The sequence below is a fragment of the Talpa europaea genome (genome assembly GCF_964194135.1).
Source record: "Talpa europaea genome assembly, chromosome: 8".
NCBI lineage: Eukaryota > Metazoa > Chordata > Mammalia > Eulipotyphla > Talpidae > Talpa > Talpa europaea.
The window spans coordinates 53,864,300-53,892,087 of record NC_140075.1 but is presented as its reverse complement, the minus strand read 5'-3'; the positions used below and the strand labels follow the sequence as shown (position 1 = coordinate 53,892,087).

The 27,788-nt window shown below is 50.4% G+C and overlaps 1 protein-coding gene across 1 annotated transcript; it reads left to right on the top strand.

Annotated features, from left to right (window-relative positions):
* Positions 1 to 12,950: 12,950 nt before the first annotated feature.
* Positions 12,951 to 27,467, top strand: CLN6 (CLN6 transmembrane ER protein; the record flags this gene model as incomplete). The annotated part of the gene is made up of 7 exons (XM_084241284.1): positions 12,951 to 13,036; positions 19,422 to 19,536; positions 22,892 to 22,990; positions 23,899 to 24,087; positions 24,411 to 24,466; positions 26,024 to 26,146; positions 27,197 to 27,467. 7 exons carry the CDS (start codon positions 12,951 to 12,953, stop codon positions 27,465 to 27,467), a joined length of 939 nt encoding a protein of 312 aa, XP_084097410.1.
* Between the last annotated feature and the right edge of the window lie 321 nt (positions 27,468 to 27,788).

Here is a 27,788-nt window from a genome sequence, read left to right as displayed (position 1 = left end):
TAGTATGCATTTTACTACTCACCTTCCCACTGGCAGGGTCAGTTTTAAATGCAAATTAGCAGAGCATTTAACGCGCACGTGGAATCATTAAAAATTATAAAAGCAGTGTGTTAGAGCTGGTCTCGGAGGAGGTACCCAGAACGACACAGAAGGAGAGAAAATTCCCCATACCGTTCCTCCAAGCTCGGAGCCAGACTAGGGCGCGCTCTCTCGGGCACGCGGACACGCTCCGGGCGAGCGGGGCCTCCCCTGCGCGCCGGGAGCGCGGATCCCCCCGCGCGGGGCGCGCGCTAGCGTGAGAGCGAGCTCGGACCGCCGGCCGCGGGGTTCCGGCCCCCGCCCGCTGCTGAGCTCCAGGGCGGGGCGAGTCTGTACCCGTCGGGCCAGGTGGCTCTCCTGCCCGAGGCCCGCCGACCCAACCCGGGCAGACTTGCCACCGCCCCGGCTTCGCAGCCTCGGCGCGGCTCCTGGAGAGCGGTGGGCGCGGAGCACTGCTGCCAGCCGAGAGAAGGGATGGCCGCTGCCACACCCCACCCTGACTCTCCCGACCACCCGCCCAGGACCCTGCAGCAGTCGCCCGCTGGAGCAGGGAGGGAGAGGCCGGCCAGCGCCCTAACCAAAGCTTCAAGCCCCTGGCGCATGCTCTATTACCCTAGACTCTTGACTTCCCAAACCCAAAATCAAAGGTAAATGTAAGGATTGCAAGGCGATGACAGCAGAGCATTAAAAGTGCAAGGCCCTTCTAAAGGAGGGCGGGGGGGCTTCACGGAGCACACATCCATGATGCCAGCAGTAGGCAGGCGTCTCACAGATGACTGAGGACATGCAGAGCCGTGCTGGCCAATAGGAATGTGTGCGCCACACACGCGAGCCACGGCTGTCATTTTAAATGTCCCAGAAGCAACATTTAAAAATGTAAAAAGAAACAGGTGGAATTGCTTTAATATATTTGATCTATCTAAAATATTATTTAAACATGATCAATATTAACAATTATTAAAACATCTTTTCACCCCACAATAAGTCTTCAAAATCCAGTGTGTATTTCACACTTACATCTCATTTTACGTTTTAAGTGTAATATGAATTTTACCCTTCCATCTCTTTCTTAGTACTCGGTTGCTTATGTGTGGCTAATGTAATGGACAGGCAGATTTAGCCAATGAAAAGGGAAGTTAGTGAGTGGCTGGGATACTGTTGGATGCTGTGTTGCCATTTGGGGCCATGCCATTGGCTGCTAACACAGAAAATACCTACCAACGTTTGTCAGTCACACAACATGAACAAGCTGTTTGCTACAGAATTTCAGTGAGTGATTTTGATGACAGTGGTGTCCTTATTTTAACATTGGTTGTTACTAAATTTTAAGTATTCCTTTATAGATTAGGTGTCATCCAGTCATGAAACAGGCCCTAATGGTAGTGCCAAAAGAAAACACAGCCCCAAACCAATAAACATTAAAAGGGGAAGTCAGATGCATTAATTGCTAGGAGGGAGCTCAAGTAGCCAAGCTCACAGCCCATGTTATTATATACTTCAGGAATGAATGCCTTGGGAAGTATTGGCAAATTCTAAGAAATAAAAATCAACATTTAAGCAATTGCACTTTTAAGTTAGCAAAAAATGGCTACATAACCACGAGAAAAGAAAGGAAAAGCCAAAAGCCTGGCCCATAACTACAAGATCCCCACCAGAGTATTAAATGTGCACCTGAGTTACAAACACCCAGAACACAAAGCCCTATTTTCTGTGTTCCTGTGGGGGAACAGAATGCTACATTCCCATTTTCACCAGCCCTTCCCTCTGGGGTTACCTTACTGATGTACTCGCCTGCCATATAGTGGTGAAAGGTGGAAACTACAGGCCACTTTGAAAAAGTTCACTGCTCGTATTTGATACATTAAAAGAATAAATGAAACATAAAATAAACACCTGGAAAACCACTATGGGCTTAAGAATTAGAGTATTACCGACTGACACATAAGTAATAGAATATTACCTACTGATACAACCAGTAATAGTTCTTCCTATCTTATCAAGGTAGTACTACCTTGAATTTTATACTGACCATTTTCTCAAATTTTTAAAATATAGTTTTATCATGAGTATGCATCCCTAAACAAAATAATCATTTGAGCTTTATGAAAGTAGCGTCATGACTTTATGTAGTTTTCTACAACCTGCCTTTTTCATGCATTGTATTTGGCCAGTTATGTGTGCAGCTGTAGTTCATTCACTAAGTTTATTTCACTATTTATCCCTTCTCCTATCAATGGGCAGGTAGCCCCCACTTTGTTTTATTGTAAACACTACTACAATGAGTGTCTTATGCACGTGCAAGAATTTCTCTGTAATCTACCTAGTTCAATTTTACAAAATATTTCCAAAGGGTCTTGCACAGGGTACTTCTCTTTCATTCTTTCAGTTCTCTCCTTCTGAGAATTCTGATTGGATATTTTATTCCTTCTGATTCGAGCTCCTTTTTTAAAAAAAAAAAAGATTTATTCATTTATGCATACAGGAACTGGGGTACAGGCCAGAGGTGCAAGAGGAGGGGATGAGAGGATTCAACCAGAGACGGAGTGGGGAGCAGACAGGCAGATCCACTGAAAATACACTGCTGAGGGGAGCAGCAGGCGGCAAGACAGGAGCGGTCTGCTACACCATGTGGGTCACCTCCCTGGCCAGGGATCAAACTTGTGCTGCAGTGGCTGTGCCAGCTTGATAGCACTGTCTTTAACCCCTCCTTCACCAGGGAGACCCCTGATTTGATCTCCTTTTAAAAATCCCTCATTCATAATTCTCATTTTTTGACTCCCTGTGCTGCATTCATGGTGAATATTTCAGATCTGTCTTGTAATTTCCTAATTAATAATTCAGTTGCATTTGATCTGTTGTTTAGCCTGTCCATTGAGTTTGTTTTTTTTTTTAAAGATTTATTTATTTATTTATTTATACAAGCACTGGGTACAGTCAGAAGCTCCGGAGGGTGAGAGAATTCACCAGAGCCAGAGCGGGGAGCAGAGCAGGCAGAAGGACCGAAGTACACTGCTGAGGGGAGCAGCGGGCGGCAGGAGAGGTCTGCGCGCCATCCTCCGGTGGCCAGGGAGCAGCTGGGGATCTAACTGGCGCTGCAGAGACTGCGGGCAGCTTCGCAACCCAGCGCTCAACTGCTGCGCCACCAGGGAGGCCCCCACTGAGTTTTTAATCTCAATGATGAAGTTATTTCTATTTACACATTTTTCAAATATTTAATGTTATCTGCAGTGGTGTCTTTTCCTTGCTTATTTTTAAAGCAGTTTTATTGTAATATGATTCCCATATAAAATTCACCCTATGAAAATGTACAATCCATGGCTTTTTAGTTTATCTACAGAAGTCATGAAACCATTACCACCATCTAATCTAATTCTTTCACCCCAGAAAGAAACCCCGTGCTGTTAGCAGTCACTAAAAACTTCCTTCTACTCTTTTGCCCCAGAAACCACCAGTGTATTTTCTGACTCTATGGACTTGCCTATTCTGGACACTTCATAAGTGGAATCATACCGTATATGGCCTTTTGTAACTAACTTATTTCACACAGCATAACCTTTCCAAGGCACACCCATGTTGTAGCACGTCCCAGAATTTACAATCCCACTAGTAATGTATATGGGTTCCATTTTCTCCATGTCCTCCCTAATATTTATTATTGTTTGTCTTTTTATTTCTTGCTTATTTTTGTGATTCCCTCTTTTGTTTCTTTAAATATTTCCTTTCTAGTTATCGTATGTTTTCTATTTGATAGTGGCAATAACTAAAATCCATAGGGTTCTAAATGTGTTAATTTTTTTGGTCTTCTGTTCATGGTGGCTTACTTCCTTTTGTGTCTGATGATACGTTTCTGTGAAAATGTAAGGTAGGATTTTTGCTTTATTCAATTCCTTTATTCCCATCATGTAGGACAATGACTGATAGATAATAGATGCTCGACAAATCTTTGTTGGGTGAATATCTGAGTCCTGAGGGCCTAAACAGGAGAGGAGACCTCAGAGCATGTGTTCATTTGCTTGTGCTGGGTGCCAAAATGCCTACAGATAGAGCGCTACCATCCACTGGGTGGTAAAGAAGTTCACAAAGTGGGCCAGATTGTTCTCAGTGTCTGAAAAGGCAAGAAGCAACCTACTGGGGCACAGGTGGGCAGGCACACAGGTATACAGAGGCAGTCTGGGCAGCAGGCAGGGCAGGGACTGTGAGGTCATGGAGACTGTGTGTGGTGGTTGTGGAGATGGGACAGAACACTACCAAAAGGCCTCCACCACACCCCTTTCTAAAGGGGCAGTAAGAGAAGCCCCTTCTTCACCCAATACCCTTATTGTCCCTCTACTAAAAAAGCTAACACGATGCACATAGTAAAGAGATATATTTAAAAGGATGTTCCCCATTATCACAAAACAGGTACTGAAAAGTGAATGTGGAGCTCAGAGGCAATAAGTTGATCATTTGCACACAAACATCTAAGTTCTGGATCCAGGGGAATGGCGGCTTATTCAACCATTGGAACGCTTAGGGGAGTGAGGTGAGAGAGCTCAGCCTCAGTCTGTGGCACCCTTGTGGGTGGTTCTCAAAGCTCGCCTTGAGTCCCAGACCTTATTTCAAGAGCCTCTGGGAAGCTCCCACTCACCCTCTCAGGCTGCAGCACCGCTGCAGGATATTCTCAAGAAGCACATCCAGAAACTTCTGTGAACTCCCGTCTGCCCTCTGACGGCCTGGTACACCTCAGGAGAAACTTCTCCCCCTTTTGGTCTCCACTGGCGGCTTTGGGGCAGAGGATTCTGGGAAATGTAGTTTCAGCTTCTCCGCGCCACTTCGGGGACCTGGTGGGGGGGGGGTGGGACAGGGCAGTAAAACTACGTAACCCCTTAGAGTGATCATCTTGGGTCAGATCCCCGACGTTGCTACTGACCCAGGGGGAGCTTTCCAGGAACATTTGTCTTCAGCACAGCTCAACCTTTGCTTTGCAGGCGGGGTTCTTTACACCAGTCTCAGATCCATGATTTTCATTTGCTTTTTTTTTTTTTTTTAAAGGTTTTTTCTTTTCTTTTCTTTTTTAAGATTTATTTATTTATTTATACAAGCACTGGGTACAATCAGAAGCGCGGGAGGGTGAGAGGATTCACCAGCGCCAGGACAGGGAACAGAACAGGCAGACAGACGAAGTACACTGCTGAGGGGAGCAGAGGGCGGCAGGAGAGGTCTGCGCGCCATGTGGGACCCTCGCTGGTGGCCGGGGATGGAACCGGTGCTGCAGATGCTGCAGGCAGCTTCACAGCCCAGCGCTCAACAGCTGCACCACCAGGGGAGGCCCGCCATGATTTTCATTTGCTTGATTTTAGTGGTAAGGGACCTTGAAGAATCCCCCTAATTCCTGCATACCCAACAATATATTAAAAGTACTTTTCAGCGGGCCCCCCACCCCGGTAGCGGAGGGGTTAAAATCTCAGCGCTATCAAGCTGTCACCAGCCACTGCCATTGCAGCATAAGTTCGATCCCCAGCCAACCAGCTAACCCACCTGACAAGGCAGACCTCTCCTACTTGACCACTGCTTGCCTCAGCAGTGTATTTCAGTAGATCCGCCTATTCTGCTACCCACTCTGTCTCTCGTGAATCCTCTCACCCCCTGCATCTCTGGCCTGTACCCCAGCTCTTGTATGCATAAATAAATAAATCTTTTTAAAAAAACACATTTTTATGTGTTGATTGGTTTTCTCAACTGTTTTGACTGGCCTGGCTATAGTGCATGTCCTCCAGAGGAGGGGGACATAGAAGAAAGATCTGGGAGTCCACTGTGTAGCTTCTACTGGGGAGCCTTGGGCAGGTTCGTTCACATATCCAAGTTTCCATTCAAACATCTGTCAAGGAATAATGACAATACCCACAGAATGGTTGGGCAAGCGCAGTTAAGGCTGCAAGAAATACTGGTTCCATGTGTGCTATCCAGGGGCAGCAGGACAAATGCTTAATGACTGATTAGGTAACTGAGAAGTGCCTCTGGTTAATTGTCTTGCTAGGAAAAGGGATCCAGCTTTGTCTGCTGGGTTCATTTAGAATTATGACTTGTCCATTGTTCAGTGGGAGATCCTGGAGCCAAACAAATAAATAGTTAATCTAAAGTCAGGCAAGTAGTGCTTTTTGCTTTGGGTAGAAACTTAATTCCCAGGTAATCCATGTATTATGTATAGACTGCCTTGACCTGTTTCTGCACTTGGTATTCAGGCCAGGGTCAGCACAGGAGGATCATGGAAAGGCAAGGGAGAATGAGCAATAGGGTGGGGGTAAATAACAGGGCTTAGATATTCCCTCTCATGTTGCAGGGAGGAGGGAACGCAGGCCAGAGGAGTTAAATGCACAACTTGAATCGTCATCGGGGTGATAGTACTATGGTCGCCTCTGCTACTGCCCAGAAAGTAATCTTTCTCAACTTCCTATGTCTAGGTGGAATACCTAAAATTTTTCAAACTAAAGGTCACTTGAGGGCCTCCCCAGTGGCTCAGTGGTTGAGCGCTGGGTTGCAAAGCTGCAGCGCTGGTTCGATCCCCGGCTGCTCCCTGGCCACCGGAGGAGGGTCCCACATGGCGCGCAGACCTCTCCTGCCACCCGCTGCTCCCTTCAGCAGTGTACTTCGGTCCTTCTGCCTGCTCTGCTCCCCGCTCTGGCTCTGGTGAATTCTCTCACCCTCCCGCGCTTCTGACTGTACCCAGTGCTTGTTTAAATAAATAAATAAATCTTTAAAAAAAAAAAAAAGATCACTTGAAATAGTACAGTTTCTTTAGAAAACAGTTTGTAGTTTCTGAGCATACATAGAAATGTATATTTATCATATGACCCAGCATTTCCCTTCCTAGGGAATGAGAAAATGAACCATCTGTCCACAGATGGACATGACTATCCCCAGAGCTTTATCATAATAACCCCAGACTGGAAACAACTCAATTGTCCTTCAACTGGTGCACAGATTAACAAATTATATTAATAATCAACAGAATTTTATTTAGTAATAAAAAGAATTGAATTCTTGAACATGAGTGACTCTCAAAAGCATCATAATAAGTGAAGGAATCCAGACAGAAAAAGCTAGATGACTTATATGAAATGAAGAGAAGATAAAGCTATAAATGCATAAAGAAGATCTGTGGTTGTCAGGAGCTGTGGGGCAGAAGGGAGTGTGTGTAAAGGGGGAAAGAGCTTTTTTTGAGGTGATGGGTTATTCTGTATCATGACTGTGACAGTGCTCACATGAGAATATATATTTGTCAAAACTCCCTGAATCATAGTTACTATTTAAAAAAATCATTATATGTACATTATATCTTAATAAAGATGATTTTTTCAAAAATAGTGTGACTTGAAGCCATTGTATTTATCTCTGCATAAAACCTGAGACTAGCCAAGTTTTCTTAGGTTTGATGTTAGACTCACTTTTTCACGCAGTTCAGCAGTCTCAAAAGAATTTCTAAGGATCTTAGTGGTGAAAGGCAGATGCAGGCTTCTAAAACCACAACTTGTGAGTTGTTTTGCTACTTCAGGAGTCCACAGGCGCAAAGCCCAGGAAGTCATTCAGGGTCACTCCTATGATGTGGAGCAGGATGTCAAACCATCCAGGTAGGATTTGAGGGGACCCAAAATGGCGCCCCCTGCTGGTGATGTAGAGCTCCTCTTACTGCTTCCTCCGGATCAAGCGTTGCCTTCCCAGAACTTCCCACAGAAAACATGTTTCTTATCGCCTGGATAGTAATGGTGAGTTGTCAGGCTTCCACCATCCTCTCTGAATCTCTCAGTAACCTGGGAAGGGGGCTGTTACGATCATCCCAGCGTTATAGGTAAAGAAAGAGAGAGAGCTGGGTGACTTTTCAGGATCTCACAGCCCTGAATCTAAATAGAAGGGGCCAGATCCCACCTCAGGCTTCGCTCGCCAACGCCCTTGCTTTCAGCAGCACGGCCATCCCCAAAAGAGTTGTTTCCTGGAGGTTTAGGCCTATGAAGGACTAGGCCTATGAAGATGCTTCCAGGAAAAGCCCTGATTTTCTAAAGACTAACATTTCTGGGTCTCCTGTAACATTTGAATAGAGGACAAAATTTCAAATTCTAATAACAGAGAGTTCAGAATGGACAACTGTTCTGCAGTTTTTAAAAGCAGGTATTATTCATTCTCTTCAAACCTACATATCCTGTGCATTCAGGCCATTTGTGTGAAGAGTGCAGGCCACTGGGGCAGGCTGCCAGGTTCACTGGTGATGACACCACGGTAGGCAGTACGGTCTGGGGTGGGTGACAGTCTGCCTGTGCAGGAGTTTCATGATAAGGGAAGTAAAGTTTCTTCTTACCTCTGAGGGCTGCTGTGAGGATTAAAAGAGATCATACACATAAAGCACTGAGACCAGGGCTCACAGCACAAGGACTTGAATTTCTTCCTGGGCTTTGAATCTACAGACTGCAGAAGCAGAGAACACCACAAACCATGTGTACACCCCCTTAAACAGAGGTTCCTAACTCAGGCCTCTCCCAACTGCCTTTTCTCTACATAATTGCCCCTCCCCTTCTCCTGTTCCGCTTTGTCTGCCCTCCTGGTTCCCAGCTTCTGAGTTCAGGACTCAGTGTGCCATGCCTCCTAGGTGGTAGCTACAGTCTAAGGGGGACTTTTATTTATTTATTTTTAAAGATTTATTTATTTATGCAGACAAGAGCTGGGGTACAGGTCAGAGATGCGGGGGGTGACAGGATTCACCAAAGACAGAGTGGGGAACAGAACAGGTGGAGTTACTGAAATATACTGTTGAGGGGAGCAGTGGGCGAGACAGGAGAGGTCTGCTGCGCCATGTGGGTAGGTCCCTGGCCGGCCAGGGATCGAACTCATGCTGCAGAGGCTGCGGACAGCTTCACAGTGCTGTGCTTAACCCCTTGAGCCACCAGGGAGGCCCTAAGGGGGACAATTAAAGCCAGCTGGGGCCAGCTAGTGCAGAAAGATTATTTTGAAGCAAAAAAAATTTTTCTAAAGTTCTTACATTGACTTGATAAAAAGGAGCACTGGCTGAGGAGTGAGGAGACTGGATTCTGTACTGGCTTGGCTTTCAACTGGGGCTGTGATTTTCAGCTTCAGTTTCTTCTGCTGCAGGGTGACAGAATTGGATGAGACAAAGGTTTTCAGGGGCCCCGGGGTGATGCCTCCATGATCACCTTGGAAAATGTAGAGGGGAAGGGATGGCATCTGGAGCTCTGCTTCCTTTCACTCAGAGGAGGTCCATTTGTATCTCTTTTGGACACTGGGAACACTTCAAGATATTGTTGTAGCTCAGGCTCCCTAAAAAGCAGCGCATAAAGCAGAAGCAAATGTGCAAGAATTTGATGAGAGAGTGCAGTGCTAGCGCAGCTGGAATGGGGGAAGAGGGGAGACAGAGAAAGAGGAAGAGTATGAAAGATGACTGTGGCGAACTGGCTGCCATGAGCATCAATTGAAGCAGCTACATCATGTGGAAACTTCTTTACAGAGGTTGTGTGAAGCTTAGAACCAGAGTGAGAAAGAAAAAAGAATTTCTCTGCTAACCTCTATTTCTGTTGGTCAAAGTTTCACCCCATGAAGTGCCTAACATTCTTGCACTTCTAAGGTCAGAAGTTTGGGGGTGGGACTTACAGTTGTGCTGGAGTGAGTGGCAAGGCCCTGAAGACAGGTGTGTGTGGCCAAGCAGATCTTGGGTGGTGCTTCAAAAAGTATTTGAAACAGGGCCTCCCTGGTGGCACAAGAGGTTAGGATGCAACCTATGAAGCTGTCCGCGGCCACTGAAGCACGAGTTTAATCCCAGGCCAGGGAGCTGCCCATGGCGCAGCAGACCTCCCCTGACTCACCCGCTGCTCCCCTCAGCAGTGTATTTCAGTCAATCTGCCTGTTCTGCTCTCCACTCTCTCTGGTGAATCTTCTCACACATATACCCACCTCTGGCCTGTACTCCAGTTCTTGTATGCATAAATAAATCTTAAAAAAAAAAAAGTATTTGAAACATTTGGGGCCAGAGAAGGGCTGAGTCCCACCAGGCTGGGAGATTATTCTTCATGTTCACTCAAGAAAGCCTGCCCCCTGCCAGTCTGGGCACCCTTCAACCCAGGGGGACACTGCTGGTCCCAGACAGGAGGCTGTTTTATTGGTATTTAAGGTACTGAAAGATTAAATGGGCCAGAGAAGCTCCCTCCACACAGATGCATCCTCTAACAGCTGGCAGCCCATCCATGGATATATAATCAAATTGATGACCTCACAGGCACGTCATCTCCCTTCTGGAGAGCCCAGCAGGCTTGCAAGACCAGCCGAAGATGAGAGACTGGGGTCAGAATAGGCAGCCTCAACCCTTCTTCTCTGGTATATACATAGATCAATCTTTCGATGGAAAAGTAGAGTCACTAAAATTAAATCTGGGCTCCAGTCTGAGTGTTGTCATTGATGACCTTGGGCACCTTTCTTTAGTTCAGGTCATTAGTTTTCTCTGCTGCAAAATAAAGTAAACATGACCTTCGTGGAGGCTGGGTGGACATTGGGTGTGGCTTGTGGGCTCAGGAGCCCAGGACGGGACTGACAGAATTTTATATTGATGCAGACACCAGTGACAGGCAGGAAAGGAGATATGGGCTCTGATCAAAAGGAGAAGGATAAACCCAATAACCATCTCTGAAAAGATAAGGAAGAAAATAGAATGGGGCTAGGTATAACTCAAACCTTGTACATCTTTTGTTTGTTTTCTTTTTTTGAAGATTTATTTTTTATTTATTTATGCACAGAAGAACTGGGGTGAAGGCCAGAGGTGCCAGGGTAGGCTGAGAGGATCCACCAGAGGCAGAGTGGGGAGCAAAACAGGCAGATCCACTGCAATACTCTGCTGAGGGGAGCAGTGGGTGAGACAGGAGAGGTCTGTTGCACCATGTGGGTCAGCTCCCTGGCCAGGGATCGAACTCATGCTGCAGTGGCAGTGGCTGTTGACAGCTTGATAGTACTGAGACTTAACCCCTGAGCCACCAGGGAGGCCCACCTTTCATATCTTAGAGGGATACAGCAGGTCCAGGGACTGACTATTATAATAAACAAATCCACTAAGGCAGCTTCTGTGCAAAGAGCTCCATGTGCCCTACTCTTTTAATTATCACAACCCAAATGTAGCAGATGCAACAGGCTTCTCCTCCTTATTATAGCTGAGTTAACTGAGGGTGGGAGGGGTTAAGGAACTTACCTAAGCAACTTACCTAAGTGACCCAGCTAGTTAGGAATAGTACCAGGACAGACAGCCTGTCCTGCAGATTGTTCTGGAACTTGCCATTTGTTCTCCCGTCTCACAGAAATGCCGTCTCCCCAGGCAGCTTCTTAGGTTTTACTCGTCATCTATATTCCAGAGAGACACAAGTCTGCCTATCCAGCTCCCAGGCCTGGCCTAGACTTCAGATCTAGGTCTAACAGCCTTCTACTAGCTTAACATGTCCAAGCGTGAATTCTCATTTACCCTAAACCTGCTCCAACCTGCTTCCTAGGGGGTGCCTCCACCTCCCAGCCAGCTGCAGAACTTGACTACTGCCCGGAACTCTTCCTCCTCACTCCACATCCAAGTCATAGTCATGGTCCCTCCTACACCTGGCGCCAACTCTCTCCAACCCCCGTCACTGTGAGCAGTCCAGGCCCCTTACTAGAACAACTGCCCCATGCGTGCCCACCTCAGGGCCTCTGGTCCAATGATGGCTCATCCACCCCCCATGTGTGGAAGGAGGATTTAAAATGCAAATATGATGGTGCCATCCTCTGCCCAGGCCCCAGACTTGCTTCCCACTGTGCTCAGGACAAAGGCCTTCCTGGTCTGCACTGGTGCCTTCCCGACTCTGCTGCTTTCTTTGAACTTCTTTCCCTTCTTGTGTCAGCCCCTCCTGTCTCTGTGGATGCCAGGCTCCTGGTTAGCTCTTCTTTCCACCTGGAACTCTCTTCCTTGTTATTCCCCCAATTCCTGCTCAGACTTTATTGTCAGCTCAGAAGTCCGAAGTCATCCTGGAAGATGTCAGTTCTCCAGAACTGTTTGTCTTTGTCTCCTCCTCTCCTTGTCCTACCCACACAAACTCAGTCCCTTTGCACTTTCCAACGTCCCCTGCCCCCACGTCAGCCCTATCAGAGCAACCTTCAGCCGTTTCTGCAGGCATAGGGCGCTGTTCACGAGCAGGGAATTAACCGAGTTAATCCAGTTTGAATGAACCGGGGAAGCGAATTTCACAAAGCCGCCAAGTTCGCGAGTGACAAAGCCAGACCTGGAATTCATCACCCCACCTTGGAAAGAATTCGCTGCTCCTCAGCGCCTCCCCAGCGACCCCACCTGTGAATCCCTGGGTCAAGGCCACAGCGTGGACATTCTAAGCAGCGACCCCTTTCATCTGTGGGTTAAGGGGTGTCACACAGAGGGGAAGAAAAGAACCGCCAAGCCTCCGGGTTCCCAAAGACCAGAGAAATCCTGGCCGCCTCCCAGGGGAGCGTCAAGGCCTGGCTGGTCTTGCTCCAGGTCTCTATCCCACCCTAGCTCCAAACTCGGGCCTCGCGTAGTCCCGGCCTCACTTCGCGCTGCAAACAGCGGCCGCAGGGCCAGAGCGCAGCGCGCGGGCTCCGCCCCGGCTCGGGGAGCGGCCGGTCTCGCCGCGCGACTCCGCCCCAGGAGCAGCGCGCCCCGCCCCCCGCGCCCCGCCCCCCGCGCCCCGCTTCCCCGCCCGCGGGGCCCCCGGGGCGCGCGCTCCGCCCTTCCTCCCTGCCGGCCCCGCCCCGTCCCTTCCCCTCGGGAGTCGCGCGCTCCGGCCGCCGCCAGCCCCTGGCCCCGCGCTCGGCTTTGCAGCGGCGGCGATCGGACCCGGCGAGCCCCTCTCCCGCTCCGGGCGCAGGGCGAGGCCCGGCCGGCGGCTGTCATGGAGGCAGCGGCGCGGAGGCGGCAGCACCCGGGAGCGGCGGGCGGCCCGGGCGCGCAGGCGGGCGCCTCCCTCTCGCAGGCCAGGTGGGTGCGCGGGGCCCGGGCGCAGCGGACCCGTGTTCCCGCCGCCGGGTCCGGCTCGGGCTGGGGCGGTCCGTGCAGCCACCGTTCTGGGGCCGCGGAGGAGCGCAGCTGGGGCTGGGCAGGTGCAGTTTTCGCCGTCGGGTTCCAGCGCTTGCCCTGCGGCGGCTTCCTCGCAGGTCCCGAACCCCGCCTCTGCATTCCTTTCTCTGCCTTGGGGCGCCCCCCGGGACCCGGCCGGCCTTAGGGGGAACCTCTCCAGGGGCGCCGGCCACTTGGGTTCAGGGCAGCAGGCTCGGAGAACAGGTGCGCTCATGGGGGTTCCCAACTCACCCGCCAGCCCCGGGCGCCTCTTGCAAGTTTTCAGGATCCCTCCAACCCTGAGTTGGACTGGTCTGGAGACTCGCGCCTTGCCCCGGGGTAGCCGAGGGAGTGAGCATGTAAAGCATGTAAATGGCAGAGACAGCGCAGGAGTGTGGAAGCTCGCCTCGGGGAAGGACTTGGAAGGGCGCGTCTCGATCTGGCTCCCTTCTTTGCTCTGGCGGAGAAGTTACTGGTTTAAGGGAGGGGAACAGAGGAAGAGGCGCGGACGCTGCCTTCTAAGTTTTCCCTCCGTTCTGCTCCCATCCCGTTTTACCGACCTAAAGCATTGCGTTTGGCAGGCATTCATGAAGGGCCTCTGCATGCCCAGCGCTGTGCCAGGCACAAAGGAGGTGGGCAGAGGGAGGCCAGAGGGGCCCACAGTCCAGTTGGGACAGAGCCCGAGTGGGGCTGAGAGAGCATCTGGAGAAAGTGACCCTTGAGCTGAGTTTCAGAGGACCCGGCCAGGGACACAGGGAAGAAAAAGGCCGTACTGGCCTAGGGCAGAGTTTGGGGAAAGGCAAGGGATGCAGTTGGTGAGCAAGCTCTTGTGTGCAATGGCAGGAGGACATCCCCTGATTGTGAAGGGCCTCCGATGGCAGCAGAGCTGGGACTGAGTGAAAGCCTAGAGGGCCATATTTAAGGACATGCTCCCTCTCCGTCAGGCCGGGCCTGGAGAGAGAGTGCCTACTGAAATCTCAGATTCTATGTGCCGCACTCTAGGTCCTGCCCTATATGCCAGGTGAAGGATGCAGCTGTTGTTTCTGAGGCACAGCCACAGGAGGTTTTTATTTTATTTATTTAAAAGATTTATTTATGCATACAAGAACTGGGGTACAGGCCAGAGTTGCGGGAAGGGCCTGTGAGAGGACTCACCAGACAGAGTGGGGAGCAGAACAGGCAGATCTACTGAAATACACTCTGAGGGGAGCAGCAGGAAAGACAGGAGAAGTCTGCTGCGCCATGTGGGTCAGCTCCCTAGCTGGCCGGGGATCGAACTTGTGCCAGTGGCTGGCAACAGCTTGATAGCGCTGTCTTTAACCCCTGTGCCACCAGGGAGGTCCCCCTGGGAGGTTTTTAGCGCTAGTATGCTCAGAGTCAATTTTAGGAATTATGTGGTATGATTTGGGGTGAAGGGAGACATTGGAGAGACTAGGCTGAAAGTAGCTCTCCTACTACTGGGAGACATCTCTGTTCTGGAGCCCCTTCAAGTTGGGTCTCTGCCTTGAACTGTGGTAATGTTAGGGGGAAATGATGTCCCCGTTTTGTATCGGGGTTGCTCTACAACAGTAACCCAGTTAGAACAGTCTATAGCTGTCAGCGCGGTCATCACTTTATCTCATGTGTACAGCTTCCAGATGCAGCATCTTACTCAGCCTTTTTGAATTTTATATATGGAGAAACAGACCCAAAAAGGTTACATCATTTGCTGGGAAAAACCAGGGCTGAACTCCGTACTTTTGGTTTCTGATCTCTGCTCTTACAACTCCACTTTGGCTGTTGATGAATGATGTCTCTATCTACTCCTTCATGAGCTCCCTGCTAGCCAGGGTGCTCCCAGAGTGCTACCTCCCTCTGTGGTACCTCTAGGCACATTCTCAGTATCATTGTTGGTCAGGACAGTAGGCAGGGTCATCCTGTCCAATTCCTAAAGTACTCAGATGCATCCCTCTGATGCATCCTTGCTTTGCTTACCAACCTTGCTACCTATCAAGGTAATTCAGTCCAGTTCCATGTTCTGTTGCGGGGTTTTTTTATATTGTAATCAAAGTAACATATACCGATGACTAAATAAAATAACACAGAAGGGCTTAGAGCTAAAAACAGTAGTCCTCTGTTTCATCTCTTCCTGCACCAGAGACAACCATGTTAGCTTTTTTAGCTGTTTCCTTTTTAAAAAAAAAATTATTTATGCATGCAAGAACTGGGGTACAGCCCAGAGATGGGGGGGAGAGGGGTGAGAGGGTTCACCAGAGACAGAGTGGGGAGCAGAACAGGCAGACTGAGGGGAGCAGCAGGCAAGACAGGAGAGGTCTGCTGCACCATGTGGGTAGCTCCCTGGCTGGGGATGGAACTGGTGCTGCAGTGGCTGCAGTCAGCTTCATAGGTTGTGTCTTAACCCCTTGCGCCACCAGGGAGGCCTCTTTCCCCCATTTTTATTTGCCTTCATTTCCTCATTTTTTGTTAAAACTTTCCAAAAGGTTAAGTGTTTCACCATTCTTTATATAAAGCCAAAGCCTATTCATGGGTCCTATTCATGGGTCCTTGCTTGATTCTACCATGGCTGAGATTCTTTCTTTTCAGATGCTGTTGACTGCTTTGCATATTTCAACTAGATGGTATGCGCTTCCCAACTGTCATGGTATCATTTTCCCTATATGGTAGGCTCCTCCTGTAGAGGAGAGAAAAAGCCAGCCTTGCTTCGGGTTACCTGCTGTTGTGCTTCCCCAGTTGTTCTTCGTAGTAGTTTCTGTGATGATTGAATCCTACAGCAGGTACAGGCTAGGGGCCCAGTGTGTGAAATATGTGGCATCAGGAACTTAGAAAAGGCTTGAGGTTGCTCATCCCCAGGACAGGGGCTGGTGGAGATGTGCCTCCACCCTCCATGATCTGCCGCCTGTGGTCAGAGTTCCGACAGAAGGAAACCAGATGCTTATCAATCTTGTTTCCAAGATTGTCCTGTACCTGCCCTGCTAACGGGACTAATGACGAGGTTGACTGAGGTGCCGCCTGAGGTGGGGAAGAAATTGTTACTGAGCTCCCAGTATTTGGTAGGCACCCAGAGACCCATACCTGAGCACTTCCTCAGGCTTTCCAGTTGCCTTTATTCCCTGTAACAAACATCCTACTCTGCCCAGTTCAGAGCTTTTCAGAACAAACCACTAAGGGCTCTTATCATTCTCCATCCAACGTTTTTAGGCCTGGAGATCCTCACCTGCTTTTTGAGGCCTTGCTGTGGTGGTCAGGGATCAGGGTGACCTCTGTTACAGTCACTCCTCTCAGACCCCTGAGCAGTCCTCAGTTTCTGAGCGTCTGCCCAGTCTGAAGACCCATCCAGCCCTCTCTACCGTTCTTCTCCGCCAGGAAGCCAGGCCTCGCAGCTCCAGCAGTGCCTTTCTTACTTCCACTTCTGGGCCTTAGATCCTCCTCTTGGGCTGCTTTTCTGCCTACTTAAAGCCAACCATCCATGCTTGAGGCTCCAATCCTTCCTGCAGGCTTTGCATACTGTTCCAGCTGTGCTGATCCCTTTCTAACCTGATTTAATATGCTTCAATGCTTATCATACTCTGAAATAGAAAGCAAGCTATCAAGAGCACAGGAATTCATACAGACCCAGATTTGAATTCTGTGCAGTTCAGAACTCCTGAGTTGCATATTACTGAAAGCCAGTGTGAACGGCAGCACCCTCAGCGGAAGGGAATGTAGTGGCTCATGTGGCCAAACCACTGACCTCAGGGGCACCTGCAGCTGGGAATGTGGGTACTCTGAGGGCTTTTCCTCCCTAATCCTAACTGCACTGCTGCTTTGTTCTCACCTGGCTGTCCCTTGCAGGCTGCGACTTTGACCATAGGCAGCAATGGACTTGCATCCTTAGTACCTCAGGACCATAAAGGAGGGCACTCTTTTCCATCAACTCTATTCTCACTAGGCTGTCCTGGGTCAACATCCCTCCCTGTGGTTAAAGAATCATCTCTTACCAGAAGAGGCAGGAAGTGGGAAACAGACTAACAAAAGGAATTAGTCACTACAACTCCTCACTAGGTAACCTTGGCTAAGCACTTAGCCCCTGTGAGCCTCAGTATCCTTGTTTGTAATACAGGAGGGTAACAGCCCCTACCTCCAGGGATTGCTGAGGATTAGATGAGATGGTACAGGGGAGGCTTTTAGCATAGCTCATCCCACAGTACAGGAGACAGAAAGACCTAAGAAAGGTCTACTCTGTCTTATCTGTCACCAGCGGATGATGAGATTCCCCCAAGAGCTTGTCCTCCCAAAACTCTGGGTTACTCTACCACCCTAGCGTGGAGCATTCTGACAGATGGCTGAATAGCAGCCTTGACAGAGGAGAGCCTTCACAGTACCTCTAAACTTTCTGTTTGCCACCAGAAAGAATGAGTGAGTAGTAACTGAGATCGTTTATACCTGAGAATAAACTAGGTACTGAGCTGAGAACTCTGGAGAACACAGATCTGTGTCACACAGCTGTTCTTGATCTAGATGGGATGATAAAACTCACTTCTGTCATCTCCAGAAGTAGTGGGCCGCTTGCCACTGGAGGTGTGCAGGAAGTGGCAGGAACACTGAAAAGAGGGTTTGGACTCTGATGGGGGTTAGGTGAGTTGAAGAAACTTAACAGTCACTCCTCTCCTTGACTCTCTAGATAAGGGAGCAAAATCCAGCCTCGTAACATCATGGCCAGAATGCGAGTCAGGGATGACCCCCTCCCTGTAGTGGCACCAGTGGGGCTTTGGGAAAGTCTTCATCCGGGAAGCCTTCCCAGAGGAGGTGGCCTGTGCACTGGCTCTGGAACATCAACTCCTCTCATAGCAGTTAGCTACCTGCTTTGCAGGAGGGACAGTAATTCAAAGATGTGTTATCACATGGTGCTCCACTTCTGGCCATGTCCCTCACATCAGCTGTCCCGTTGGTGTTCCTCTTAGGCTTCACTATGAGTTGGTGAGAAGAAGCACACCAGACCCTACCATCTCATCTCTTCATGGTTCAGGAGATGAAGGAAAGGAAAGCCCTGTCCATCTCAGCCCATCCCAGTCCATCCCAGTCCATCCCAGTCCATGGTCTGATATCAGGCACATCACAGCAGAGGGCTCTGATTGGTCCAGCTCAGGTCACATGTTCATGCCATGGACCAGTCACCATGGACACAGTGATGGGTTAGTACCTAGTCATAAAGCTCTGGCCCCTAATTGCTTAGGTTCAAATATTTAGCTAGGGGGCCTCCCTGGTGGTGCAAGGGATTAAGCACCGTGAAGCTATCCACAGCCTCTGCAGCATTAATTTAATCCCCCGCTGGCCAGGGAGCTACCCACATGGCGCAGCAGACCTCTCCTGTCTCGCCTGCTGCTCCCCTCAGCAGTGTATTTTAGTCAGTCTGCCTGTTCTGCTCCCCACTCTGTCTCTGGTGAATCCTCTCACCCCCCCACCTCTGGCCTGTACCCCAGTTCTTGTATGCATAAATAAATAAATCTTAAACAACAAATATTTAGCTAGGTAACTTTGGGCTTCAGTTTGTTTCACTTGTAAAATGGGGGTAACATTCTACCTCAAAAAGTTTCTATGAGGGGGCCTCCCCGGTGGCGCAGCGGTTGAGCGCTGGGTTGCGAAGCTGCCTGCGGCCTCTGCGGCGCCGGTTCGATCCCCGGCTGCTCCCCGGTCACCGGAGGAGGATCCCACATGGTGCGCAGACCTCTCCTGCCACCCGCTGCTCCCCTCAGCAGTGTACTTCAGTCCCTCTGCCTGCTCTGCTCCCCACTCTGGCTCTGGTGAATTCTCTCACCCTCCCGCGCTTCTGACTGTACCCAGCGCATGTATAAACAAAACAAACAAACAAATATAATAAATAAAAACATGCCTCTATAAAAAAAAAAGTTTCTATGAGGATTAAAAGTTAAATGAGAGAATACCTGTAAACAGTTACAATAGTGCTGGTATAAATGAGTTCCACAAAAGATTGGCTAACGTCTTCCATCATCACCTTTCGTATTTTCAGCCACACTTGCACCCTTTAGCTCCTTTTATTTCCCCATCATTATAGATGAGAGGCCCAACAGTTATTGTGGCTGTTTGCCAGTTTCTCTCCTGAATCACAGAGAAGCTGGAGTCCACTCCAGAACATCTTCTCTTTGGCTGCAGGGTCAGACCCTCGTGTTCCCTGCAAGTAATTTTCCTAGAACTTAGTTATGTATATTTCCTCCTATCCCCCAAACCCCCAAGACTCTCTTTGGCTCACCTCAGCTTCCCACAGCAGGAAGGGAGAAGAGCTCACACCTCTCTTGTGCTTCCTTCCCAGGCACAGCTCTGTCAAGGCCGAGGAGGCTGCAGGCACTGCTCCCTTCCACCTGGACCTCTGGTTCTACTTCACCCTGCAGAACTGGGTCCTGGACTTTGGCCGCCCCATTGCCATGGTGAGTGTGAAGCTCCGGGCAGAGCCCCACCCAGCGCTGAGGGGACTGACTGTGACTTAGATTAGCCGAGTGACCTTATGTAAGTCACTTCCCCTAAATTGCGAGGACAGACCTGGGTGCTTTCAATCCTTTGGCTCTGTGACTGTGGCCAGTGAGGCGACTGCCAGCAAGTAGAAGGTCTGAGGGACCTATATAGTCATTGTGCCCCAACTCTTTTATAGGAAACTAGTGGCTTCAACAGTCACACTGTCCCCATATCACACATCCAGGTTTAACCACATCGAACAGAGGAGTGTGGAAAAGGAAGCAGCTCATTCCTGCTGCCTTCCCCACAACCTTCAGATAGTATTATTTTCCTGTAGGTGAAGAATATAGTCTGATTTGACATATTACATGTGACTCTGAATCTCTGGTGAAACCATCTCCTTCCTTCCAAGGCCACTTCAGATATCAGTGTACAGGGGTGGCCTCTCTGGAGGAGATTAATATGGAAGAGCCCCAACGCCCCTCACTTAGGATAGATAGATGCGTAGGCTGATTGATCGACACATAGGTGAATACATACATACATACGTCAGTTGCTGCACAGAGTATATTAATTCTGGAAGGGCAGCCCCTCACTTACAACAAATAGATACATAGGCAATAGAATGTGAAGAAAATTGATTGAGGAACCCCATATACTAGGTTTTTGTTTATGTGTGGCAAAAATAACACTATCCAATGCTGAAACTCATACCTTGTACAACTAGTGATAGTGCAAATTAGCAAAGCTCTTTTGGAAAGCAGTTTATAAGTATTAACTAGTACCTGGAATAGTCCCTAGCATGATAACAATAATAACAACAAGGTAAAAATAGCTGTTTAATAATACACATTGAGTGCTTAGTCTGTTCTAAGCTCTTTATGTGTTTTAGTTATTAGTTCAGGTTTATAGATGAGAAGATAGAAGATCAGAGAGGGTAAGTAACTGGCCCAGAGTCAGCTAACTAGCAAGTAGGGGAGCAGCCACTGAACCCAGGCCCTCTCACCCCAGAGCCTACCCTCTTCCATCATCCACACATCCAGATCCCTAATATCTTCCTCCCTCCTGACCCAGTAAGATCCCTTCCAAGAATCTGCCCTGAAGGTATAATCAGTAGGAAGACAACAGTTTCTGTACCTGAAGATGTTCATTGCAGTGTTGCTTACAGAAGCCTAAATGTGGGGGACTTCAGAGTCCAGCAGTAAGGACTGGATAAGTCAACTTTGCTGCACGTGGTCCTCTGTAGAGGATGTTGCCTGCGCATTACATGGGATTTATGGATACTACAGAGCACCCCAGAATATTTAGGGAGAAAAAGGTGCCTAAGTTGCAGGCACACTTACTGACGACAAGTCAGTAACAGTCTTAATAATCTTGTGTGAGTGGCATCAAAGACTTGAAGGAATGAAGAAAAGCTGTCCTGGCAATGGTGTCAGTGAGGAGTTAGGACAAGTGCTGGTATTTGCAAATTTTCTGTGAAGTTCACATGCTTTTTAAATGTGGGAGAATGGAAAGGGACAACTGAGCCAGGAGTCATGCACCTGGTCAGGGTTGTGGGTGACCTAGATTACTTGTCTGGCTTCATTTCTCTGAACTGTAAGAAGACTGGTTGGATGAACTATTCTGAGTCCCCTTGCAGCATAAAAGCCCCACATATTGGGGGCAAAGGAGCTGATTATCAAACGGGTGCTCAGGGAGGGGGGATGAGCCTAGAAGCAGGCTGTCCTCATGAGGACTCAGCCTCAACTGCCCAAGTGGGGGTCTCCTGTTGGACAGATTACTTTCCCCATCCTGCCCAGAGTTGCTGCCACTGTAATTGTAAAGTGAACTCTTATTAGACGCTTTTCAGTAGGCCTGCTAGTCCCAAGCTAGTAATGACTAAAAAATAAAAACTTTCACAAGTTAGAGAAGTAACATGTAGTAGGTGCAACAAGTCATTTCACGCCGGGTATATAAGGAAGTATTAGACTCTCCCTTTTCATCCCACCCCTGCAGTTTGGGGCACATCCTTCCACTCCTTTCTTGCTCATACAAGCAAATATGCTTAATACATGCACGTGCATGCGTGCGCGCGCGCACACACACACACACACACACACACACACCCCTTTTCGTTTTAGCCAAAATGAGACTTCATTCCTTATTTATACCTTATTCTACAACTTGCCTATTTTACTATGTCATGGATGCTTCCCCATGTCAGTACATATAGGTGTCATTTCTATTAAATGAAAACTTAACTTTCTGGGCCTTCCTGGTGGCAGGGTTTAAAGACAGCACTTCCAAGCTCTTTGCAGCCACTGCTGCATGAGTTCGATCCCCAGCCAGGGAGCAACCCATATGGCGCAGCAGACCTCTTCTGTCTTGCCCGCTGCTCCCCTCAGCAGTATATTTCAGTAGATCCGCCTGTTGACTCCCTACTCTCTCTGCTGAATCCTCTCAACCCCCACACCTCTAGCCTGTACCCCAGTTCTTGTATGCATAAATAAATCTTTTTAAAAAATGGCTACTTAACTTTCAATAGTATAGGTATACTATAATGTATTCAAACTAGTCCTCAGTTGGCCTTATTTCTGGGATTTGCTATCACAGAGTAGTTCAGCCATCATATGTCTCTTGCTACGAAGATACAGAGATACACAAACATACTTGAGAAAGAGAGAATAAGAGTGAGAGAAAGAGAGATTGAGGTTCCTGTATCCTGGGATTATTATTTCTTCAGGTTAGTTTTATTTAACATGGCAGTTCTGATAAAAGAGGTAAACATTCAAATTTTTATTGAAAAATTGGGTCATTGCATTTGTCCCTAATCAACAGATATTGGAAGTACAACTTGGGGAGATTGTGAAATGTTTTGGCCTCAAATCGGATTCTTCACACTGATCCTGACAAGGCCAGGATGCGCAGGGGTAGACCAGTAAGCGTGTTCCAGATGGACACAGTGCCCCTGGCCTGCCTCTTCTCCCGAGTACCACAATGAGAAGGACTTGCCCTGGGTCACCTAGAAAGTTGGTGGTAGGACTGGGTTCCAAAGGAGCCTGGCACTCTCAGGCTGGCATCCAAGGACATTTATTTAGTACCTACTGGGTGAGGAGCACAGGATCAGGCTGTGGATTTACAGCTACTACGTGTCCAGGGACAAATCTGTTTACCTTCTCTGGGATTCAGTGTCCCAATCTGAAAACCCCTTCCCAGGACTACTGAGCCGATCCCAAGAGAACCCAGGAAGAATTAGGGTGTGTGAAAGGTGAAAGAGGTGGGAGGCCGACTCCCCAGGGCCTCATGGTGGTCTGTGCTGGGCTGATCCCCCTGCCTCTCCTTGCTCCCCAGCTGGTGTTCCCTCTTGAATGGTTTCCGCTCAACAAGCCCAGCGTGGGGGACTACTTCCACATGGCCTACAACATCATCACACCCTTTCTTCTGCTTAAGGTACAGTCATAGTCTCCCTGCCCTCCTTTTCGCCCTTGTTCCTTCCTCCACGCAGCAGGGAGGGTGGGGGTGAAGGCTGTGACAGAGGGAAATGTCAAGGGCCCAGGGAGCTGTCAAGGGCCCACCTCCAGCTCTGGCGGGAAGGGTGGCAGGGGCCTCTCTAAGGAGGGGCTTTAGACTGGGCCCTCAGCCCAGTGCGCCAGGGGTATAGTGGGAATAGTGTTTGGGCAAAAGGACCTGAAGACAAGGCCATGCTTGGGAAGCCATAATACATTTGTGGAGGCTGAGATGGAAGGAGTGGTTGAGCTGCTCAGTGAGAGGTGAGAGACCAGTTGGAAGGCAGGTAGGGGCCGGGTGCCAGCAACAGAAGGTGAGCTCTATCCTCTGGCCTGGAGATCCCTGACTTTGAGATGTCGCTGGGAGCCCAGAGCTTTGTACTTTGCTAAATAAAAGACTTTTTAAAACAACACTGTGCCTTCTGCTATCACCATTATTTTGTTTTCATTCCCAACAATTACTTTGTTTTTGTCATGGACCAGTCACTCAGAAATCAGAGGTTCCCTTCAGCAGGCTAGCCCAGCCCCCCAAGGGCACAACTGGGGGTAGTGGGAGGCCCCTGGGAGGTGGTAGGAGAGCCTGGATGCCCACACTGAAGGCCTGGCTGTCACCTCCAGCATGCGGCTCGTGTGTGTGACCTTGGCCAATGAGCTGGCTCCTTAGTTTCCTCGCTGGAGAAGGGAGTGCTGTTCCCCCCCAGTCCCTGCTGGGTTCACAGGGATCATGTGAGACTCCGGAGGCTTGGCTGACTCGCTAAAGGGGCCCACCAGTTTCTGAGTAACTTTCCATGCCGGTTGTGAGGGAGCGAATCAGGGTCTCGTGTTGTGATGCTGGACTTCCTTTGACCTCAGCTCATCGAGCGGTCCCCCCGCACCCTGCCGCGATCCATGATCTATGTCAGCATCATCACCTTCATCATGGGTGCCAGCATCCACCTGGTGGGCGACTCCGTGAACCACCGCCTGCTCTTCAGCGGCTACCAGCACCACTTGTCTGTCCGCGAGAACCCCATCATCAAGAATCTCAAACCTGAGACCCTGGTGAGACTGCCTCCCCCCACTGCCCTGTGGATACTCTATGTCCTGGGGGCCAAAAGGATTGTCTCTCATCACTGTGCGTGACCTTCTGCTAAAGGCATCCTGCAAGGTGGGGGCGGCCCACCCTAGGACGCCCATGTTCACTAGGAGGTGTACAGCTGGTCCTGCATGGGCTGCTTGGGAAGAGGGCCAGACCCAGGGGGTAGGAGTAAGGGCAGTTAAGGGGAGGCCTGGGTGTGGGGGGAGATGGCCAGGGGGCTGCTTGGGGCCGAGCACCTCTCTGAATCATGCCCTTTCTGACCCTGCCATGTCTCTGCCACCCACAGATCGACTCCTTTGAGCTGCTGTACTACTACGATGAGTACCTGGGCCACTCCATGTGGTGAGTGATGGGGCCCATCCAGAAGGATCAACAGCCAGTCTGTCCACCCAGGGGCCCTGGCCCCCAGCCAAGGCTGTCAGCAGCTGTGAGGACTCTGGACAAGACTCTGGACCTCAAGTCTCCAGGTGTCTGACATGGCCTTCCCTTTCCCTGAGGAGGGAGCTGGCCTCTGTGAGGTTTCCTGACCACCAGGCCCGCCGCCCTCCCAGCCTGCAGTGCCCGAGGCGGCCACCAGAGGGCATGAGTGGCACAAGTGGCTGCCCTGGCACAGCCTGGAGCCTGAGGAGTTGGCGGAGAAATCCAGGCTGATAAACAATCCTCCCCGCTCCGTGGTGACATGGGTGTGGGGACCAGAGTGAACCCCCATCGTGGAAGGCTGTGGAGTTGGGGATTGTAGGCAGGGAGGTAGGTGAAGAGGGCCAGCAGGAGCAGACTGGGTGGAGGGGATAGTGCTACATGTGCTCCCCCCTCAAGAATCCCAGGAGATCCCCCCTCGCCCCCCCCCCCCGTGCCACAAACGGAGGAATCGTCACAAATGTGGGCTCAATCACACGCGATGCAGGGCCACCACAGGAGCAGTCACCTGTTCCAGCCCCTACTACAGTGGCTGGCCTCGCACAGTGTGTGAGGACAGTGGTGGACAGAGTGGCACAGTGGGGTCCATGGGAGGCAGAAGCAGGGGCCCAAGAGGGAGAGGCGCATGGCGGGCAGCTAGTAAGTGACAGGGTAGCCCTGGACCTGGGAGGCCTCCTGAGTGAGTGAGGTGGACGCTCTCGAGTCACGTGTGCCCTACGCTTTGGTTTCTAGGGGCTGTTCGGGGACATTTGGGGTAGTGGATCCTCCTGGCTCAGGGGCACTCACAGGGTTCCTGGACAATCCTCCTGGCCCTTGCCAGAAGCCCCTTCCCATGAAAGGTGAGGGAAGGGAGGAAGAGAGAGGAAATTAAATGCAGGAGAGGAGTGGGAGGGGATGGCGGTGATATGACGGGGAGCGGAAGAGGGGGTTGAGGAGACAAGATGGCACAGGAGAGACGACAGAGAGAGAGAGAGAGAGAGAGAGAGAGAGAGAGAGAGAGAGAGAGCCAGCACAGGTGTGAGGAAAAAGCAGTCTGTGTGAAGAGGAGAGAGAGTGGTATTTGGGGTAAGATGTGTGTATGAAGGGGTTGAGGGGCTCCACAGTGCTCCTGGGAGGCCCCTGGTAGCTGCTGTTCCCTCTTTTCTTCACCTGGGCCTCAGGCCCCTGACTCCTCAGCGCTGCCGGCACATGGTGGCTGGGGCATCATGGGGTTCGCCTCCCCCACCCCACCACTGCTGGGGCTCTGATTGGCATGCGCCTGGCTGCAGCCCCACCTTCCTGCTTCCTGGGCTGCAGCAGCCCCTCGCACAGGGAAGTCTGAGGAGGGACAAGTGCCTCCCCCAAAGAAGGCGTTTTGTATGTCATGAAGTGACACCATGTGGGTTGGTGCACGGAACCATACAGTGGGGAGGAGGGTCTGGGCCGGGGAGGGGACAGCTGGGCAGCTGGGCAGGCCTCTGAGGCACCACCTCCCTGTTGCAGGTACATCCCCTTCTTCCTCATCCTCTTCATGTACTTCAGTGGCTGTTTTACTCCCCCCAGAGGTGAGAGTGCAATGCCAGGGGTGGCCCTGTTCCTGGTGGTGCCCAGTGGCCTATACTACTGGTAAGTGGACATCGGCGTGAGGGGTGGGGAGGGGAGGGGGCACTTGGTGAGCCAGGCAGTAAAAATGTGCTCCTGACCACAGACCTGCCGTGTGGCTCCAGGTGAGACTCTCCCTCTTGGGAACCCTGCTTCCTCCTCCATCTAGCAGGGACTGGGGCGTGCTGTGAGTGGCCTCTCTATTCCAGGAAGACAGCCCCGAGTGTGGCCTCACCATCCTTTGCTCATCTCCTAGAACCCCTGGGCCTCCCTGGGGCTCACAGAATCCACTCTTGAACCAAACCCTTTAGAGCCCTATGGGCCTCAGTCTCCTCCTCTTGAAGAGGGAATGGTCCTGCCTCCTGCCTTCTCTCACAAGATGCTGAGGGATTATAAAACACCTTGGAGATGACAAGGACAGTTAAAGGGGGGTTTCCATGATTCTCTGTTCCCCTCAGCTCCCTCTCCCTGTTACAGGGGACCAGGCACTTACACTCCTCTGTCACTGGCCCACAGACACAGGCTGTTCCTAGCAACTATGAGCAGAGAAACCCGAAATACATATTTTCAGGTCATCTGTTATTTAAATAATGCCAACAAATTCAACATTAAAAAAATAGGCGTGACCTTTTGCTCAAAGCCGGACCATATGTGTGTGTGTGTGTGTGTGTGGTGTGTGTGTGTGTGGTGTGTACGTCAGTAGTTTCTAGATACAGAGTCTAGGTGTGGATAGACCCTCTAGAGTGGACTCTGAGCCCTGCGGGGGCACTGGAGGTCTAGGAAATAGGCAGAGGATGGAGAGGCCACACTCGGGCTGATGTCCCCACGAAGGTGAACTCTCCTGACAAGCGCTTCTCAGAATGCATCCCTGGCATTAAGCGGCATGTGACTGTAACTCTACAAACCAACCCAATACAGTGCATGTGGGCAACCCTGCAAGTCTTGTGGTTCCCGAGCCCTCTCCCTCAGAACTGATCTCTGCCAGGGAGGGCAGTCTGGTGCTGGGGTAGAGGGTGGGGCGCAGGCAGGAGGGGGCTGGTTGTCACCCCCTCACCTCAGTACTGGTCTCTCCAGGTACCTGGTCACTGAGGGCCAGATCTTCATCCTCTTCATCTTCACCTTCTTCGCCATGCTGGCCCTCGTCCTGCACCAGAAGCGCAAGCGCCTCTTCCTGGACAGCAACGGGCGCTTCCTCTTCTACTCTTTTGGCCTCACCCTCCTACTTGTGGCGCTCTGGGTGGCCTGGCTGTGGAATGACCCTGTCCTCAGGAAGAAGTACCCAGGCGTCATCTACGTCCCCGAGCCCTGGGCCTTCTACACCCTCCACGTCAGCAGCGGACACTGAATCCCTGGCACCCACCACTGGTGCTTGGCGAGCAGGGGCTAGGCCACAGAGGGCGTGTGCACATGGAGTGTGCTTGTGTGTGCATGTGTGTGTGTGTGTACACATGGCCACATGTGCCTGCCCATGTCTAACTGAAAACATGGATGAGGATATACATGGACTGGGTTGTGTGTGTGCGAGCAGATTGTATCATAATAAGACTCCATTGTTTGGTCAAGTCTCTTGTTGGCTCAGATGGTCTCAGGTGGGATTAGTGTTTGGCAGCGTGTCTGGGCCGAGATCTGGGCCCTGCCTCCCCATGCATCTGACTGGAGTCAGGTC